This window comes from Salmo salar, chromosome ssa01 (assembly GCF_905237065.1).
Source record: "Salmo salar chromosome ssa01, Ssal_v3.1, whole genome shotgun sequence".
NCBI lineage: Eukaryota > Metazoa > Chordata > Actinopteri > Salmoniformes > Salmonidae > Salmo > Salmo salar.
This window is the reverse complement of record NC_059442.1, coordinates 101,223,543-101,244,304: the sequence shown is the minus strand read 5'-3', so window position 1 is coordinate 101,244,304 and position 20,762 is coordinate 101,223,543. Positions and strand designations below refer to the sequence as shown.

Here is a 20,762-nt window from a genome sequence, read left to right as displayed (position 1 = left end):
CGCTGATAGACCACTTAGCAAAAGCGCTCGTGTGTTTCAGCCAGGGCTTGTAATTACGTCATTCAGCTTTTTCCCGGGCTCTGAGAGCCCATGGGAGCCGTAGGAAGTGTCACGTAACAGCAGAGATCCTTTGTAATGGATAGAGATAATCAAGAAGGGCAAGAAATGGTCAGACAGGGTACTTCCTGAACAGAATCTTCTCATGTTTTGGCCTGCCAAATGAGTTCTGTTATACTCACAGACACCATTCAAACAGTTTTAGAAACTTTGGAGTGTTTTCTATCCAAAGCTAATAATTATATGCATATTCTAGTTTCTGGGTACGTTTTTTATCCGGCCGTGAAAATACTGCCCCCTATCCATAACAGGTTAAAGTTCAGAAAGAGGAATGCATGGTCAAACCTTGGCCCTCTCGTTATCGAGGTAAACTGGTCTGGTGATAGAAAACCTGGGTTGGGGTTATATTCGGAATAACAGAAAAAGGCTGTCTCATGATGCCAGGTCCCGTCTGTTCATGGGGGCGTGCCGATGACTTAGTGAAACTTTAAATAGAAATACAATTCTCTCACATTAACATCATTACAAGCATTCCAACATATCCCAAATAGCTTTATCCTTATTCATTCATTTTCTACAACCATTAGATGTAAGTCTCACAACTGAGGCTATTATATAAACAGCGCCATGGTAATGTGGCCGTATTGTCTCTCATAAGCTTCACAAAATTGTACCAAACGGACCAGTTCATAACTGGATTCTTCACCGATCTTTTATACCTTCTTGTCACGTCCTGACCAGTAAAAGGGGTTGTTTGTTATTGTAGTTTGGTCAGGGCGTGGCAAGGGGTGTTTGGTTTGTGTGTTTCGGGGTCTTTTGGGTTATGTTCTAGTTTTTCTATTTCTATGTTTCTATATAGTTTTTCTTTGTCTATGTTGGTTTTTTGGTAGGACCTCCAATTAGAGGCAGCTGGTTGTCGTTGTCTCTAATTGGAGGCCATATTTAATTGGGTTAGTTTTCTCTTGTGTTTTGTGGGTGGTTGTTTCCTTGTATAGTCTGAGCACCTTACGGGACTGTTTTTCGTCGTTTGTTTTGTATAAGTATTTTTTTCCTTCTAATAAAAAGAAGATGAGCAATATAACCGCTGCATATTGGTCCGATGATTCCTCCTCTTCAGACGACGAAGTTTATGACACTTCTCCAGAACCTGAATATTGTTCGGTTGTCAAGTTCTGTGAGGTAGAAGAATTCTTCGTTTGTTTGGTCTATGAAAACTTACTATTGTCTCCATACTGTGGCCATGAGGCAGGATATTTTCTTAGGAATTTACGACCGCTCTCACAGAGCCTGGGTGTGGGAGACAGAGGTAGGGGGATGGTGCATAGAAAACCCAAAGAGGGCAACATCATGACACCGGTATAGTTGACACTGCGATTCATCCTTGAAGAGCACCGTTCTCCAGTGTGCCAGTAGCCATCGAAGGTGAGAATATTCCAACTGAACTCGGTTACGACGCTGAACTGCAGTCAGGTCAAGACACCGGTGAGGACAATGAGCACGCAGATGAGCTTCCTTCCCTGAGACTGTTTCGTAGAATTACAGTAATGCTTGGTTGTGCAAACGCGCAGTTTCATCAGCAGTCCAGGTGGCTGGTCTCAGATGATCCTGCAGGTGAAGATGCCGGAAGGGGATGTCCTGGAACGGTGTGGTTACACGTTATCTGCGGTTGTGAGGCCGGTTGGACACTAGGCCAAATTCTCTAAAACAACATAGGGTCTTGTTGGCAATCACAGAGGTCAGACGTTTCTTGTAGTTGGCCACCAGGTTTGCACACATCTCAGGAGGGATTTTGTCCCACTCCTCTTTGCAGGTCTTCTCCAAGTAATTAAGGTTTCGAGGCTGACGTTTGGCAACTCGAACCTTCAGCTCCCTCCACAGATTTTCTATGGGATTAAGGTCTGGAGACTGGCTAGGCCACTCCAGGACCTTAATGTGCTTCTTCCCTTCTTCTTGAGCCACTCCTTTGTTGCCTTGGCCCTGTGTTTTGGGTCATTGTCATGCTGGAATACCCATCCATGACCCATTTTCAATGGCCTGGCTGAGGGAAGGAGATTCTCACCAAAGATTTGACGGTACATGGCCCCGTCCATCGTCCCTTTGATGCGGTGAAGTTGTCCTGTCCCATTAGCAGAAAAACACCCCCAAAGCATAATGTTTCCACCTCCATGTTTGACGGTGGGGATGGTGTTCTTGGGGTCATAGGCAGCATTCCTCCTCCTCCAAACACGGCGAGTTGAGTTGATGCCAAAGAGCTCCATTTTGGTCTCATCTGACAACAACACTTTTACCCAGTTGTCCTCTGAATCATTCAGATGTTCATTGGCAAACGTCAGACGGAATTTATATGTGCTTTCTTGAGGAGGGGGACCTTGCGGGTGCTGCAGGATTTCAGTCCTTCACGGCGTAGTGTGTTACCAATTGTTTTCTTGGTGACTATGGTCCCAGCTGCCTTGAGATCATTGACAAGATCCTCCGTGTAGTTCTGGGCTGATTCCTCACTGTTCTCATGATCATTGCATCTCCACGAGGTGAGATCTTGCATGGAGCCCTAGTCCGAGGGAGATTGACAGTTCTTTTGTGTTTCTTCCATTTGTGAATAATCGCACCAACTGTTGTCACCTTCTCACCAAGCTGCTTGGCGATGGTCTTGTAGCCCATTTCAGCCTTGTGTTGATCTACAATCTTGTCCCTGACATCCTTGGAGAGCTCTTTGGTCTTGGCCACGGTGGAGAGTTTGGAATCTGAATGATTGATTGCTTCTGTGGACAGGTGTCTTTTATACTGGTAACAAACTGAGATTAGGAGCACTCCCTTTAAGAGTGTGCTCCTAATCTCTGCTCGTTACCTATATAAAAGTGACTATGTATAGATAATAACAGAGAGTAGCAGTAGCGTCGAAGGGGAGGGGGACCCTTATGGCTTGTGGGTAGAAGCTGTTTAGAAGCCTACATAATACTACATAACAGACTGGCTGACAGACTACATAACAGGTTGGCTGATAGATGACATAACAGACTGGCTGACAGATGACATAACAGACATGGGCAGACATATAGACAGACATACAGAAAGACAGACAGGCAGACAGACAGGCAGATAGGCAGGCTGACAGACAGCTATGCAGGCTGACAGACAGATAGGCAGGCTGACAGACAGAGGCTAAGATCAGTGTCCGAACCTGTGACACATTGTTGGCCAATGTTAATAGCTGCTGATGATCTTTACTCTTTTTTCTACATAACTTTTTTCTGAAATACTGAAGACGACTGCAGTTTTCAGACCATCCACAAGAGAAAAATTCCAGATTTTCTCAGATCCGGGTTTCCTACCACTTTATTTAACCTAGGCTACATTTCCGTTTTCTTTATCTTCCCATGCAAATAACAGAAACACACATCTACTCTCCCTTGAAATAATTGAAGCCTCTGAATGGCTAATCTCTCCCATTTTCTATTTCTCTGAATGGACACACCTTTTTCTACTTTTGACCACAGTGCCAATCAGTGGTCTTTCTTTCTTTTTGACTCAAGATCGTGGTGCTATAACAAGAGATTGAAAATAAAAACTGAAAACTTATGCCCCTCACCAGTTTGAAATGCATTATGTTGGTCCTTCTCCTTACAAGAAACAATACCTCAAGGACCCATAAAGTCCACCTTAAGGGGTTTTCCACCATTTAGAATATTCTGAAAAACACTTAAAACACTAGTCCTCTGGCAACAAATGACTGATTTGCAGGAAATTTGACATCTGGCATAGAGTATCAGTCTAAAGTTTGGACAAACCTACTCATTCCAGTGTTTTTCTTTATTTTTACTAGTTTCTCCATGTACTGTAGAATAATAGTGAATACATCAAATCTATGAAAGAACACATATGGAATCATGTAGTAACTAAAAAAGTGTAAACCAAATCAAAATATATTTTATATTTGAGATTCTTCAAAGTAGCCACCCTTTGCCTTGATGAAAACTTTGCACACTTGGCATTCTCTCAACCAGCTACACCTGGAATGCTTTTCCAACAGTCTTGAAGGAGTTTCCAGATATGCTGAGCGCTTCTTGGCTGCTTTTCCTTCACTCTGCGGTCCAACTCATCCTAAACCACCTCAATTGGTTTGAGGTTGGGTGATTGTGGAGGTCAGGTCATCTGATGCAGCACTCCATCACTCTCCTTCTTGGTCAAATACCCCTTACACAGCCTGGAGGTGTGTTGGGTCATAGTAACCACTCACCATCAAACCTCCTCCTCCATGCTTCATGGTGGGAACCACACATGCGGAGATCATCCGTTCACATACTCTGCGTCTCACAAAGACACAGCGGTTGGAACCAAAAATCGAAAATTAGGACTCATCAGAACAAAGGAACGCTTTCCACAGGTCTAAGGTCCATTGCTTGTGTTTCTTGGCCCAAGCAAGTCTCTTCTTCTTATTGGTGTCCTTTAGTAGTTGTTTCTTTGCAGCAATTCGACAATTAAGGCCTGATTCACACATTCTCCTCTGAACAGTTGAATCCTACAGACGAAGAACCATATATGTGACAATTTTTCCATTTTAAGATAATCAGTTATTTTTATATTATTCATTGTGTGTACCACATTAGGTGTTTTATGGTTGACAAATAATTCACCATACTCATATCTTCCAACAACAATTGATATTTTTTTGTTATTTCAAAAAATACTTTTTTTATTGCCGTTTTAATTTTTAGAATGTGGAAGAACAGTATATGTGACATTTTGCATGACACTTGTAAGATGTCCTTTTTTAATACCTGATATGATGTTTTAAGTACTTTCAAGTACAGATGCCCTTCATGTAAATAACTTAAATGCAATATGTAGTTAATTCATTTAATGGAGGTTCATTTAAAGGTGGTCTATCAACTTTAGCACTGATGACTTTTCTTAAAAGTTGAGTCATGAAATCTTAGTCTCATTTAAAATGAAGCCCTCAATGTGAACATACCATAGAATAACTACAAAAATAGAATACAATTAAATTAATTCAATCAAAAGAAGCACAACTTGTACATATCAAATATGGATCAATGTGATGTGCCAATATGCATGTCCATTATGCAGGTCCCTAAGGTCAATATTACAAAACGTTCAGAAAACCATTCTCTTTGCGTTTAACACTATGATCTGCAATTAAGTTTTGAATTGCGTTAAACCCATGCTAAAGGCAAGAAATGTCCTGTACTGAGGTGACAGCAGTAAATAAGTATTAACTGCTTAGAGTTGATGCTAAATGTGGTGACAGAGATGTATATTGTAATGAATAAAAAAAGGGAATCATTAGGATATTTTATTGTTAGAACAACATGTTGCATGTTGATGGGATGTTAGTAAACTATTCTCTGTGCAATACCTGTGACTTTTAACCACCTCACTGAAGTGATCTGTAGTCCAGCTGGTCGCTTGAGGACAGAATCTGGGAGGTGACTGAAGTCTTCACATTGCATCCTCATCACCTTGAATGGTTTTGCTGGTTGTGCTTGTTGTTTCTCGTATGGGACAGTGTAGAAACTGTTGAACAGATGCAGCTTGCGCTCATCAGTCAACTTTCCACAATCCTTTCTCCACGTCGTGGAACACGCTCTTCCCTGCAGGATACAGTGTAACGTTACATATAACTAGCTAGCTACTGTAGCCACGTCGAATCATCCGGTGGATGGACAAAAAGTAGCTAGCTATGTTTCTTCTATAATCTAGCAATAACATTTGTAACGATAATGTATAAGTTAGTAGCCAACGAACTTTAGCTAATATATTTTCTCTATAGTTACAAATTAGACAACCCAGAACATGCATGTTAGTTACTGTACTCTATAGCTAGCTAGCTTGATTGTTTGATATACGGTTCTTCCACATACCTCTTTTGGACAGCTTTTCCCAGTTTTTTCTTGACCCTTACGATTTGTATAGGGTTTTCCCGCATCCCGTAAGATCTTCCTTTGCCTGTCTTTCCATTCTTTTAGTTTTGTTTTACGTTTCTTTCCCACATTTCGGCGATTTTCATCAGCAACAGAAAAGTTGTGCGCTTGTCCGTCCATTCTGAGTGGTGCACATAAACGGTTATTCCACGAGAGCCTATCTTTAAATTTAAAATGATTGTTAATTAGCGCGTGGAAAGCTTGTGAAACCGGTTCACTATAGAAAAAGGGTGTCCAATAATGATTTTTCATGTATATCTCGTTTTTTTGAAAAATGTCACATATACGGTTCTTCGTCTGTAGGATTCAGTTGATGTTGAGATGTGTCCTTTACTTGAACTGTGAAGCAGTTATTTGAGCTGCAAGTTCTGAGGCTGGTTACTCTAATGAACTTATCCTCTGCAGCAGAGGTAACTCCGGGTCTTCCTTTCCTGTGTCGGTCCTCATGAGAGCCAGTTTCATCATAGCGCTTGATGTTTTTTTGCAATTGCACTTGAGGAAACTCTCAAAGTTCTCGAAATTCTCCAGATTGACTGACCTTCATGTCTTAAAGTAATGATAGACTGTCATTTGTCTTTGCTTATTTGAGCTGTCCTTGCCATAATACGGACTTGGTCTTTTATCAAATAGGGCTATCTTCTGAATACCAACCCTACCTTGTCACAACACAACTGATTGGCTCAAACAAATTAAGAAGGAAAGAAATTCCACAAACTAACTTTTAACAAGGCTCACCTGATCATTGAAATGCTGGTTGAGAGAATGCCAAGAGTGTGCAATGCTGTCAGGTTGGCTATTTTGAAGAATCTCAAATATAAATATATTTTGGTTAGTACATGATTCCATATGTTATTTCATAATTTTGATGTCTTCACTATTATTCTATAATGTAAAAATAGTAAAAATAAATACAAATCTTTGAATGAGTAGGTTTGTCCAAACTTTTGACTGGTACTGTATATGGACCAAGGCCTCTCAACACACTATTTTCCAGAATAGTATGTCAAACATCATGGTGTCTACTGACCAATAAACATTGTTGGACAGGAAAAAACATGAGTCAAAGCTCATTGGCTCATAGCGGCCATATTGTTGCATCTAGAGTCTTGGAAAATACTGTATTTGAAGATGTGCATCCATACATGCTATATAACAGATTTGGATTTGGTGCCGATCAGTCCAGTGGTTATGAAGAAGAAGGTGTTTAAAGCAGTCAACATCATTAAAAATCATAAAAAATTGTCTAATATACATCAAAAGCATATTATATTGCATGATCAGTTTGATTTTGAGATCTGATTTGGCAAGCGTGGTAAGGAATACAGAAGTAGCTCATCCTAGGAAGATGTGTTCAATGTGTCCTGATGGTGGCACAGTGGGCCCACAGTTGAACCTGAATATTTGTTATTTCCTAAAACTAGTGGTGAGAGTGCAAATGTTATATAAATATGAAGATCAGTAAGCAAGAGTACCTTAACTCACTAAAACTAATGACAATCTCGTAAAAACTGTGTGTATATGTGTGTGAAGGGTTTCTTTGTGTAAAGTGTTTGTGTGTGAGAGCGAGACCGATAGAGCGAGGCAGATAGTGAGAGAGAGAGAAAGACAAAGAGACAGATACACAGAGAGAGAGACACAAAGAGAGAGACAGAGAGAGAGATAAAGGCCGAGAGAGAGAGACAGATACAGAGAGAGAGACAGAGAGAGAGAGACATAGAGACATATAGAGATACATATAGAGAGACACAGAGAGAGACACAGAGAGAGATACACAGAGAGACACAGAGAGGGAGAGAGAGACAGAAAGACACAGAGAGAGAGAGACACAGAAAGAGAGACAGAGAGTGAGAGACACAGATAGAGAGAAATAGAGAGAGAGACAGACAGAGATAGAGGCACAGAGAGAGAGAGACACATAGAGAGAGACACAGGGAGAGAGACACAGAGTGAGAGGCATATGGAGAGAGACACAGAGAGAGACAGATAGAGAGACATATAGAGAGACATAGAGAGAGACATAGAGAGAGAGACAGAGAGCGAGACAGAGAGAGACACAGAGAGAGACACATAGAGAGACACATAGAGAGACAGAGAGAGAGACAGAGAGACACAGAGAGAGACACACAGAGAGAGACAGAGAGAGACACAGAGAGAAACAGAGAGAGACAGAGAGAGAGACAGAGAGAGACACAGAGAGAGAGACATAGAGAGAGACACACAGAGAGAGACACAGAGAGAGACACATAGAGAGAGACAGAGAGAGATTTACACATTGTTACAACACTGTATATAAATGATATGACATTTGTAATGTTGTAATGAACTTCTATGGGTGTAATGTTTACATTTTTATTGTTTATTTCACTTTCATATATTATCTAATATTATCTACGACAGAGAGAGAGAGAGAGAGGCCGAGAGAGATAGGCAGATACAGAGACAGATAGAGAGACAGATAGAGAGACATATAGAGAGACAGAGAGAGAGAGACAGAGAGAAATATAAGGAGACATATAGAGAGACACAGAGAGAGAGAGAGAGAGAGACAGAAAGACAGAGAGAGACACAGAGAGAGAGACACAGAGAGAGAAATAGAGAGAGACAGACAGAGATAGACAGAAAGAGAGAGGCACAGAGAGAGAGACACAGAGAGAGACACAGAGAGAGAGACACACAGAGAGACACAGGGAGAGAGACACAGAGTGAGAGGCATATGGAGAGAGACAGAGAGAGAGACACATGGAGAGAGAGAAAGACAGACACAGAGAGAGACATATAGAGAGACAGAGAGAGAGAGACAGAGAGAGAGACAGAGAGACAGAGAGAGACAGAGAGAAAGACACAGAGAGAGACACATAGAGAGACACATAGAGAGACACATAGAGAGAGACATACAGAGAGACATACAGAGAGACACAGAGAGACACACAGAGTGACACAGAGAGAGACACAGAGAGAGACACAGAGAGAGACACAGAGAGAGAGACAGAGATACACAGAGAGAGACACAGAGAGAGACACAGAGAGAGACACAGAGAGAGAGACAGAGATACACAGAGAGTGACACAGAGAGAGACACAGAGAGAGAGACAGAGAGTGATTTACACATTGTTACAAAACTGTATATAAATGATATGACATTTGTAATGTCTTTATTATTTTGGAACTTCTATGGGTGTAATGCTTACTGTTCATTTTTATTGTTTATTTAACTTTCATATATTATCTTTACATTTTACATTTACATTTAAGTCATTTAGCAGACGCTCTTATCCAGAGCGACTTACAAATTGGTGCATTCACCTTATGATATCCAGTGGAAAAACCACTTTACAATAGTGCATCTAAATCTTTTAAGGGGGGGGGGTTAGAAGGATCACTTTATCTTAACCTAGGTATTCCTTAAAGAGGTGGGGTTTCAGGTGTCTCCGGAAGGTGGTGATTGACTCCGCTGTCCTGGCGTCGTGAGGGAGCTTGTTCCACCATTGGGGTGCCAGAGCAGCAAACAGTTTTGACTGGGCTGAGCAGGAACTGTGCTTCCTCAGAGGTAGGGGGGCCAGCAGGCCAGAGGTGGATGAATGCAGTGCCCTTGTTTGGGTGTAGGGCCTGATCAGAGCCTGAAGGTATGGAGGTGCCGTTCCCTTCACAGCTCCGTAGGCAATCACCATGGTCTTGTAGCGGATGCGAGCTTCAACTGGAAGCCATTATCTACTTCACTTGCTTTGGCAATGTTTTAACATATGTTTCCCATGCCAATAAAGCCCCTTGAATTGAATTCAATTGAATTGAGAGAGACAGAGAGAGACAGAGAGAGAGAGACATATGGAGAGATAGAGAGAGAGAGACAGAGAGACGGAAAGAGAGAGGTATCAAATCAAGAATAAGAGATAAAAGTAACAAGTATAAAGAGCAGCAGTAAAAAATAAAATAACAATATATACAGGGGGCTGCCTGTACAGAGTCAATGTGCGGGGGCACCGGTTAGTTGAGATAGCATGTACATGTAGGTACAGGTATGTTTGTCTCAGTATGTCATGTGTCAGTATGTAAACTGTGTGTGGGTAAATGGACTGAATTATGCGTTTAATCATATATATGTGTTTAATTTTAAATTCCAATTACATATTTGAAGTGATTCCTCCCTCCCTGTGCCCAGGCCCCAGTACAACATGCCAGGAGGACTCGTGTGCCAATCAGGGTGTGTGCCTGCAGCAGTGGGAGGGGTTCAACTGTGACTGTAGCATGACATCTTTCGGGGGGCCACTCTGCAACGACGGTAAGACACACCTTTCTAACTGCTTGTGTATGTGCACACACACACACGCACACACACACACACACACACACACACACACACACACACACACACACACACACACACACACACACACACACACACACACACACACGTGCAAAATGTCCTACATTGCAGGAAAGTTCTCCTTCAACAGGGTGATTAAGATCCTACATCTATATATATCTTTTTTTTTTTCACCATTATTTAACCAGGTAGGCTAGTTGAGAACAAGTTCTCATTTACAACTGTGACCTGGCCAAGATAAAGCAAAACAGTGCGACAAAAAATAACCACACAGAGTTACACATGGGATAAACAAAAGTACAGTCAATTACAATAGAAAAATCTATATACAGTGTGTGCACAACCTACAGTAACCTACAGTATATAAGAATGCATTTTGTCCTTTGTTCCACCATTTGTTGTAAACCATCAGAAAATACACATCTAGTTTGCCTTTGTTAAAGGCTTGCTATAAACTCCACATTTCATACATTGAGTTCCACACGCTGAGTTGCATATATAAATTGTATCTTGACTGAGTGGCCATTATGCCAGAAGAGTCGACTAAAGGTAAGTGTTGTCGTCGACATGGCGGCAACAACAAACAAGTTCATTTGGGACATTGGAACACTTTTCTTCTCCTGTCACTTTAGTACCGATGTCCTTTAGAACCACTCTGTTCTCAACACTTATTATATTCCAATTATTATATTCCAGTTATTATATTCCAGTCATTATATTCCATGACAACTGTTCTATACTTGTACATGCTGCATTTGACAACTCATTATTATATTACCAGTAGCGGTGTGTGAGTAAAATCACTGGGGAAGCCAAGGCAGGAAAAAATGTGTTGTGATAACCACAACTCCAAATCTCTATCTCCATCCATGGCTAATTTAGGAATGGGCCAGTTTTAGCTAGCTAGCCACCGAAGGATAACAACACAACGAGATGCAAAAATTCATGTTTCTTTGGTCAATGACCTTTGGCTTTTGATGTGATGTGATTGGTGAGAAGCCAAATCCAAACTGGCTTCCCTTGACCATTCACAGTTGAGCTCACTCAGTTTTGCTCAACTCTGATTGGCTATTATTTTATACAAAACAATATTAAGGGAGGCCAAATGCTCTCTCGCTTCACTTGTATTCAATGCTACAGGTGGCAACAGTAGACTCTTTTTACCAGACAACATCAGATAGATGGTCTACACATACAGAGACAGAGGGGCGCTGTTTCGCTCGCTCGGAAGCTTTCATCGGTGATATATATTCAGCTTCTTGCGAATTGAACGAATCTTAAGAAGCAGAGAGACAAAAGATACATTATTTTATGTTTTTTATTTTTTTATCTGTGATTTTTTTTTATTTGCATCCATGAATACATACCACTGTATATGAGTGTGGCCTCTGGCAATACAAAAGGAGAATGCTATTAAACCCGAGAAGCCGGTGTTTGGAGGATATATTGGCATGGTGTTTTTAGGCACCCATTCTGTGTTTATGGACGCAATCCAGTCGTTCAGTCTTTTTGTTCTGTATTTATGGACGTGACCCAGTTGTCCGTTTTAAATGTTCCATTGCCTTACTGCCTGGCAACGTTCTTATCTTTTGCTTGCTAGCTAGCCAACTATGGCTAAATACAGTCACGCAGTCAATGCAGCCAGAATAACAGCAAAGTAGTTGTTTTCTAGTTGGATTTATTTGGATATATCCATAGCAATGAGCTTATGATGCGTGATTTTGCCTGGCAGAGAAAATGTGCTCTCTTGTCACGATACTGTTCAGACAAAAGAAAGACAATCCATGACATTTATTTGATCTGATTTTAATAAATGAAACCCTACATTATTGTTGTTATCCACCACAGCTGACATAGCTCAATCAATCACATGTATTTCTAAAGCCCTTTTTACATCAGCTGATGTCACAAAGTGCTATACAGAAACCCAGCCTATAGCTATAGCTACTTATTGTATGTCACATTTATCTGTACATTCGCCTGGACAGTGCATTGGTTGAAATATCTGTAGGAGTCTGTGCTACTACTTCTGCTGCCTTGCTTCAGGCTTTTGGGTGTTGATGGTGCTGCAGTGTTGTCTTTGTTTTCGGCCAGGATGTTGCTCCAGCATTTTCTGTCTGTCAGTGAGGGGACGGCATTAGCTATGGAGCGAACCTTCGTACCGATGCCCACTCACTGACATAATCTCCCTCGCTTCTAATCCAGCCTTTTGTGTGGCCAGTTTCTGGTCTTGAAACTGTGTTTCTGGTCCTGTGGTCCTGATGCTGTGATTTGTGTATATAGTTGTTCCCGCTGCTCTGCAGATCTTGGGTAGAAGTGCTGCCAGATAGTTAATGCCCATCGGTTCTGATCGAGTCCCCGATACACTCTCCTCTTCTTGGGTGGAGATAAAATGCAAGGGCATTCTCCGGGCATTTTGATAGATATTTCCTCGATGATGCCATTGGGCATAGAGGGTTCCCTGACTACGCGAACATGAATCCCCTCTTGGACTCCCTGCCCCTCTCCCTTGGGTCCAGATGATTCTTTGTGGCCTTGTTATATGCTAGAGTGGCGTATCCGAGAGAGTGAATGCCTTGTTATAATATTGTTTTTCAGCAGCCTAATTACGAGAGCAACTTAGAAATAACACAAACAGGCTATGAACAACATACCTTAGAACGTTCTCATCTGTTTTTACGAGGAATGACGTTTAGTTGTCTGTTCCCCTCTTTGACCCAGATATATCTGGAGGTTCAACCACACTTTCTGGACCAGACCACTTGGTGTAACAGGATTCAGAGCCTGGGAGTTTTGGAGCTGGGCCATGTCCTTATCGGTGATGGGACGGTGGCTGTTTGTGATATCTTTTCCTTGCCTTCTTATCTGTTTGATGTTGCCAGAAAAACAACCTGTCAACAGGACATAACATGTATTATGAGGCGTGACTGAATGGACACTACTGTAGTGAGCTGTATAGCCTTATATTAAAGACTGTTACTGCATCTCAAATGGCACCCTATTCCCTACTACTTTTGACCAGGGCACATAGGGCTCTTGTCAAAAGTGCACTATTGGAATAGGGTGACATTTGGAATGCATACAGTTTGTCACTAGAGGGCAGAAGAGAGCTATTTCAAAGCAAAATACACTAATGCAATGACATGTGCATTGATATTGGTGCATTTTTATTGGTGCATTGTTATTGGTGTATTCTTATTGGTAAATCGGTGAATGGTTTGCTTGACCTGGCGCTGGATGAACACATTTACATTTATTTCATTTTCATATCTTGTTGACAAGATATTACAGTTGAAAGCTATTGTTCTAGATACAGTATATACACACAAACGTATGTGGATTCTAGCTATTTCAGCCACATGTATAAAATCGAGCACACAGCTATGCAATCTCCATAGACAAACATTGGCAGTGGAATGGCCTTACTGAAGAGCTCAGTGACTTTAAACGTGGCACCGTCATAGGATGCCACCTTTCGAACAAGTCAGTTTGTCAGATTTTTGCCGTACTACAGCTGCCCCGCTCAACTGTAAGTGCTATTATTGTGAAGTGGAAACGTCTAGGAGCAACAGTTGCTCAGCCGCAAAGTGGTAGGCCACACAAGCCATTGAGACCTTTGAGTGCTGAAGCACGTAGCGCATAAAATCTGTCCTCGTTTGTAACACTCACTACCGAGTTCAAAACTGCCTCTGGAAGCAACATCAGCACAAGAACTGTTTTTCGGGAGCTTCATGAAATGGCTTGCCTTGGCCGAGCAGCCGCATACAAGCCTAAGATCACCATGCTCAATGCTAAGCGTTGGCTGGAGGGTTGTAAAGCTTGCCGCCATTGGACTCTGGAGCAGTGGAAACGTGTTGTCTGGACTGATCAATCACGCTTCACCAACTGACAGTCCAACGGATTAATCTGGGTTTGGCGGATTCCAAGAGAACGCTACCTGCCTCAATGCAAAGTGCCAACTGTAAAGTTTGGTGGAGGAATAATGGTCTGGGGCTGTTTTTCATGGTTCAGGTTAGGCCCCATAGTTCCAGTAAAGGGAAATCTTAATGCTACAGCATACAATTACATTCTAGGCAATTCTGTGCTTCCAACTTTGTGGCAACAGTTTGGCGAAGGCCCTTTCCTATTTCAGTATGACAATGCCCCTGTGCACAAAACTTGGAGGACATCCTCCGGATGTCATCATAATTACTGTGTAAGTCTATGGAAAGGGGTGAGAACCATGAGCCTCATAGGTTTTGTATTGAAGTCAATGTACACAGAGGAGGACGGACACTAGCTGTCTTCCTGCTACACCATGGTGCAACCCTACAGAGTGCTGTTGAGGCTACTGTAGACCTTCATTGCAAAACAGTGTGTTTTTTATAAATTATTTGGTGGTCATATATTTACTATATTTTATTCTAAAAAGGATAACTTTTTAAATGTTTCACAATAAAATAAAATATATGAAATTCACTGAGGAGGATGGTCATTCCCTTCCTGCTCTAAGGAGCCTCCACTGATATATACTGCTCAAAAAAATAAAGGGAACACTTAAACAACACAATGTAACTCCAAGTCAATCACACTTCTGTGAAATCAAACTGTCCACTTAGGAAGCAACACTGATTGACAATAAATTTCACATGCTGTTGTGCAAATGGAATAGACAACAAGTGGAAATTAAAGGCAATTAGCAAGACACCCCCAATAAAGGAGTGGTTCTGCAGGTGGTGACCACAGACCACTTCTCAGTTCCTATGCTTCCTGGCTGATGTTTTGGTCACTTTTGAATGCTGGCGGTGCTTTCACTCTAGTGGTAGCATGAGACGGAGTCTACAACCCACAAAAGTGGCTCAGGTAGTGCAGCTCATCCAGGATGGCACATCAATGCGAGCTGTGGCAAGAAGGTTTTCTGTGTCTGTCAGCGTAGTGTCCAGAGCATGGAGGCGCTACCAGGAGACAGGCCAGTACATCAGGAGACGTGGAGGAGGCCGTAGGAGGGTAACAACCCAGCAGCAGGACCGTTACCTCCGCCTTTGTGCAAGGAGGAGCAGGAGAAGCACTGCCAGAGCCCTGCAAAATGACCTCCAGCAGGCCACAAATGTGCATGTGTCTGCTCAAACGTTCAGAAACAGACTCCATGAGGGTGGTATGAGGGCCCGACGTCCACAGGTGGGGGTTGTGCTTACAGCCCAACACCGTGCAGGACGTTTGGCATTTGCCAGAGAACACCAAGATTGGCAAATTCACCACTGGTGCCCTGTGCTCTTCACAGATGAAAGCAGGTTCACACTGAGCACGTGACAGATGTGACAGAGTCTGGAGACGCCGTGGAGAACGTTCTGCTGCCTGCAACATCCTCCAGCATGACCGGTTTGGCGGTGGGTCAGTCATGGTGTGGGGTGGCATTTCTTTGGGGGGCCGCACAGCCCTCCATGTGCTCGCCAGAGGTAGCCTGACTGCCATTAGATACCGAGATGAGATCCTCAGACCCCTTGTGAGACCATATGCTGGTGCGGTTGGCCCTGGGTTCCTCCTAATGCAAGACAATGCTAGACCTCATGTGGCTGGAGTGTGTCAGCAGTTCCTGCAAGAGGAAGGCATTGATGCTATGGACTGGCCCGCCCGTTCCCCAGACCTGAATCCAATTGAGCACATCTGGGACATCATGTCTCGCTCCATCCACCAACGCCACGTTGCACCACAGACTGTCCAGGAGTTGGCGGATGCTTTAGTCCAGGTCTGGAAGGAGATCCCTCAGGAGACCATCCGCCACCTCATCATCATCATGCCCAGGCATTGTAGGGAGGTCATACAGGCACGTGGAGGCCACACACTACTGAGCCTCATTTTGACTTGTTTTAAGGACATTACATCAAAGTTGGATCAGCCTGTAGTGTGGTTTTCCACTTTAATTTTGAGTGTGACTCCAAATCCAGACCTCCATGGGTTGATAAATTGGATTTCCATTGATTATTTTTGTGTGATTTTGTTGTCAGCACATTCAACTATGTAAAGAAAAAAGTATTTATTAAGATTATTTTCATTCAGATCTAGGATGTGTTGTTTAAGTCTTCCCTTTATTTTTTGGAGCAGTATATATTTAATTTGACTATTTTCTACATTGTAAAATAATAGTGAAGACATCAAAACTATGAAATAACACATATGGAATCATGTAGTAACCAAAAAGTGTTAAAAAATCTAAATCGATTTAATATTTGAGATTCTTCAAAGAAGTCACCCTTTGCCTTGATGACAGCTTTGCACACTCTTGGCATCTTGTTGTCCGTGAGAGTCTCACCTCACGTGTAGCCCAAACTGTTTGGAAGCTATAGACAGAAGTTGGCAGATCGGCTGAACCGACTTCAGTCTCATCTTTCCATAGAGGGGTCATACTAGTTTGTAGGCCAAACCATTTGGACAATACAGATGATTTAGTGAGAAGAACGATTTTTGGATGTCTCATGGTCTGACAAACATCGCTCTGGCTCTGCCACCTTTCACCGAAGATGCGGAAGTGTGACATTGGCAGATGTGTTGGACTAAGATGAATCCAATGCAAAAATACAGATATCACTAGTTTAAACTGAGAGATTTTATGGGGATTATTTTATTATGCTAATGTTATTTCTGTGGGGCCACGGAACTCGACTCGAGGGGTTTTTCTCTCAACCAGCTTCATGAGAAATGCATTTCCAACAGTCTTGAAGGAGTTCCCACATATACTGAGCACTTGTTGGCTGTTTTTCCTTCACTCTGCAGTCCAACTCATCCCAAACCATCTCAATTGGGTTGAGGTCGGGTGATTGTGGAGGCCAGGTCATCTGATGCAGCACTCCATCACTCTCCTAATTGCTCAAATAGCACCTACAAATCCAGGAGGTGTGTTAGGTCATTGTCCTGTTGAAACACAAATGATAGCCCCACTAAGCGCAAACCAGATGGGATGGCGTATCCCTGCAGAGTACTGTGGTAGCCATGCTGGATGTGTGCCTCAAATTCAAAATAAATCACAGACAGTGTCACCAGCAAAGCACCCCCACACCACCACACCTCCTCCTCCATGTTTCACGGTGGGAACCACATATGCGGAGGTCATCCGTTCAACTACTGTGCATCTCACAAAGGCACAGCGGTTGGAACCAAAAATCAAAAATGTTGACTTATCAGACCAAAGGACAGATTTCCACCGGTCTAATGTCCATGCTCGTGTTCCTTGGACCAAGCAAGTCTCTTCTTATTATTGGTGTGCTTTAGTAGTGGTTTCTTTGCAGCAATTCGACCATGAAGGCCTGATTCACGCAGTCTCCTCTGAACAGTTGATGTTGAGATGTGTCTGTTATTGGAACTCTGTGAAGCATTTTTGGGGGCTGCAATTTCTGAGGCCGGTAACTCTAATGAACTTATCCTCTTTAGCAGATGTAACTCTGGGTCTTCCTTTCCCGTGTCAGTCCTCATGAGACTCTACTCTTGTATACTATTGTCAATAATCCCTTACCTTTGATTATCTTCATCAGAAGGCACTTCCAGGCATCCCAGGTCCACAACAAATGTATTTTCGTTCGAAAAAGTTAATCCTTTATGTCCCAATAGCTTCTTGTTGTTAGCACGTTCTAAAGGCTGCACCAAATGTACCGTCGTCCGCGGGACTCCTGTCTTACCAAAAATTTTTTTTTTAAATTTAAGTTCGTTCAAACAAGTCAAACATTGTATAACATAAATCTTTAGGGCCCTTTTCAACCAGAGCTCCAATAATATTCAAGGGGGACGATTGCATTGTCTTTCAAAATGTTTCGAAAGGGGAGGTTAGCCAGGGGCGCTGGCGTCATAATGGTGATGGCCCTCCCCATGTGACCACGTTCCACAGACTCTCATTCTGTCAGTTTTCACAGTAAAAGACTCAAACCACTTTGTAAAGACTGGGGACGTCTAGTGGAAGCCATAGGAAGTGCTCAATGAACCATAGCTCACGGTGTGATTTATAGGCAAAGTGATGAAGTTGAGTCCGCAATTCAGAATTCCACATCCTGTTACGATCTGTCTCGGGGTTCTGACTGCCATATGAGTTATTTTATACTCACAGACACCATTCAAACAGTTTTAGAAACTTTAGGGTGTTTTCTATCCACAACTATTAATTATATGCATATCCTAGCTTCTGAGTTTGAGTAGGAGGCCGTTTAAAATGGGCACATATTTTTTTCAAAAATCGCTGTAGCGCCCCCTATCCTAGGCGAACTTCAAGAGGTTAATTTAAATGCATTCCAGGTGACTACCTCATGAAGCTGGTTGAGAGAATGCCAAGAGTGTGCGAAGCTGTCATCAAGGCAAAGGGTGTCTACTTTGAAGAATCTAAAATCTAAAATCTATTTTATTTATTTAACACTTGTTTGGTTACTACATGACTCCATATGTGTTATGTCATAGTTTTGACGTCCTCACTATTATTCTACAATGTAGAAAATAGTAAAAATATAGAAAAACCCTTGAATAAGTAGGTGTGTCCAAACTTTTGACTGGTACTGTATATACATTGTTATTGCCTTCATGTTGAATAGTATGATATTTATGATTAATGTGGGCCATTATGTGTGAACAGACAAGATGTGTTGCAAATGACAACCTATTCCCTAGGTAGTTCACTACTTTTGAACATAGCCCATATGGTTCTGGTCAAAAGTGGTGCACTATCTGTTGAAATGGTGCCATTTGGGAGACATGCACAGTCACATAGCAGTATAGGCTTGCAACATAGTAGGAGGGGGGCTTTGAGAACGTAGAAGTTCTGCAATATTAATCTCTCCTAAATGTTGTGAGAGGAGACGAGGAAAGATATGGGCAATGAGGAGAGAAGGAGGAGAAAGGGGGAATGTTTTCATATTAATGATGAGCCATGCAGAGACAGCAATACTGGGAGAATGTGGGAATGCTTACATTAATTGAAGCAAATAGTCTACTTTGTTATGCAAAATATGCACATGGGACAAGGGGAGAATGTGCGGTAGTCATTATTTTCATCGGCGGTGGTTCATGCTGTAAGGGGAGAATGAAGGAAACTGCTGAATGGCTATGAGTTGGAGAGAGAGAGAGAGAGAGAGAGAGACTGCATGCCCCTCTACTTTGCTCCTCCTCTAACTGCCATGATAACACATGAAGAGATGTGAAACATTCCAGACTCATTCACATTTACTCCAAGCGACCTGCTGTACCACTGTCCATCTCTTGTGTTTACTCTCTTGTTCGCTCATTTTCACCCATTATACATTCAATCTCTGTCTCTCTTTTTCCTCTCCCTTCTTCATCATTCATCTCTTCCTCTTCATCCTAAGCCCTGTCTTTGGTCTAAGGGAGGATTATACTGTATGGAAGGGTTGTGAATAAGGAGATGTTGAGATATACAGTATACTGTATATCTATCTATGAAGGCCAAGCTAACTCCAGGTGAACACCTGTTCTGTTCATTTAAAGGAGAGGAAAAGGAACAAAGTAGAGGGATAAAGGAGAGGAACATCCATATTCATCATTCAGCGAGATGTGTGTGTTATGGTGTGGCAGTGGTAGAGGCCTTTATCTGGGGCATAATGCACGTCCTGTAGCCAGCGGGGTGGCAGGTTTATTCACAGGAAGTTAGTGAGAACAGGTCTGGTTTATTTCTTCTCACAGCAGTAAATTAGCTCTCTCTCTCTGGGCCTGGCTGGCACACAGACACGCACACACCAACATACAGAAACAGACACCATTCTGTTTCCATAGGGCGGCAGGGTAGCCTAGTGGTTAGACTAGTAACCGAAAGGTTGCAAGTTTGAATCCCCGAGCTGACAAGGTACAAATCTACCCCTGAACAAATCTACCCCTGAACAAGGTCACTGTTCCTAGGCTGTCATTGAAAATAAGAATTTGTTCTTAACTGACTTGCCTAGTTAAATAAAGGTTAAAAAAATTAATTCCCACACACACACAACATCAGAAAGTGACTAATCAGTTTGTGTGTGTGAGAATTTCTGCATGCAATGGAGGTATAGAGTGAAGTGAAAACAATGCCTTTTCCTTCATATTTTATCATGGGGGATCACTTGTGTTTATCCATTTCACTTGCTTGGCAATGTAAACAAATGTTCCCAAGCCAATAAAGCCACTTGAATTGAATTGAGCGAGAGAGAGAGAGAGAGAGAGAGAGAGAGAGAGAGAGAGAGAGAGAGAGAGAGAGAGAGAGAGAGAGAGAGAGAGAGAGAGAGAGAGAGAGAGAGAGAGAGAGAGATGATTTCAAGCATCTCAAGAGCAAAATGAGTAGGGAACAACATTTTTACCAAATGCATTAGCTAGCTGAGATGCACAGCAGCCATTTTACAATGAAACCAATACGTCTCTGAAGAAGAGGAGACAACGTCCCAAATGGTATCCTATTCCCTATTTAGTGCACTATTTTTTTTTTTACCAGAACCCACAAGGTATCCCAC

At 42.3% G+C, this 20,762-nt stretch overlaps 1 protein-coding gene across 9 annotated transcripts in view; it reads left to right on the top strand.

Moving 5' to 3' along the window:
- LOC106611148 (neurexin-1a) overlaps positions 1-20,762 on the top strand; it is a 778,513-nt gene that overhangs the window by 373,844 nt on the left and 383,907 nt on the right. For all 9 annotated transcript variants that reach the window (XM_045724959.1, XM_045724909.1, XM_045724917.1 and 6 more), the window contains one exon: positions 10,153-10,272. In XM_045724959.1, coding sequence (XP_045580915.1) covers positions 10,153-10,272 — 120 coding nt within the window. The remainder of the gene's footprint in view (positions 1-10,152; positions 10,273-20,762) is intronic.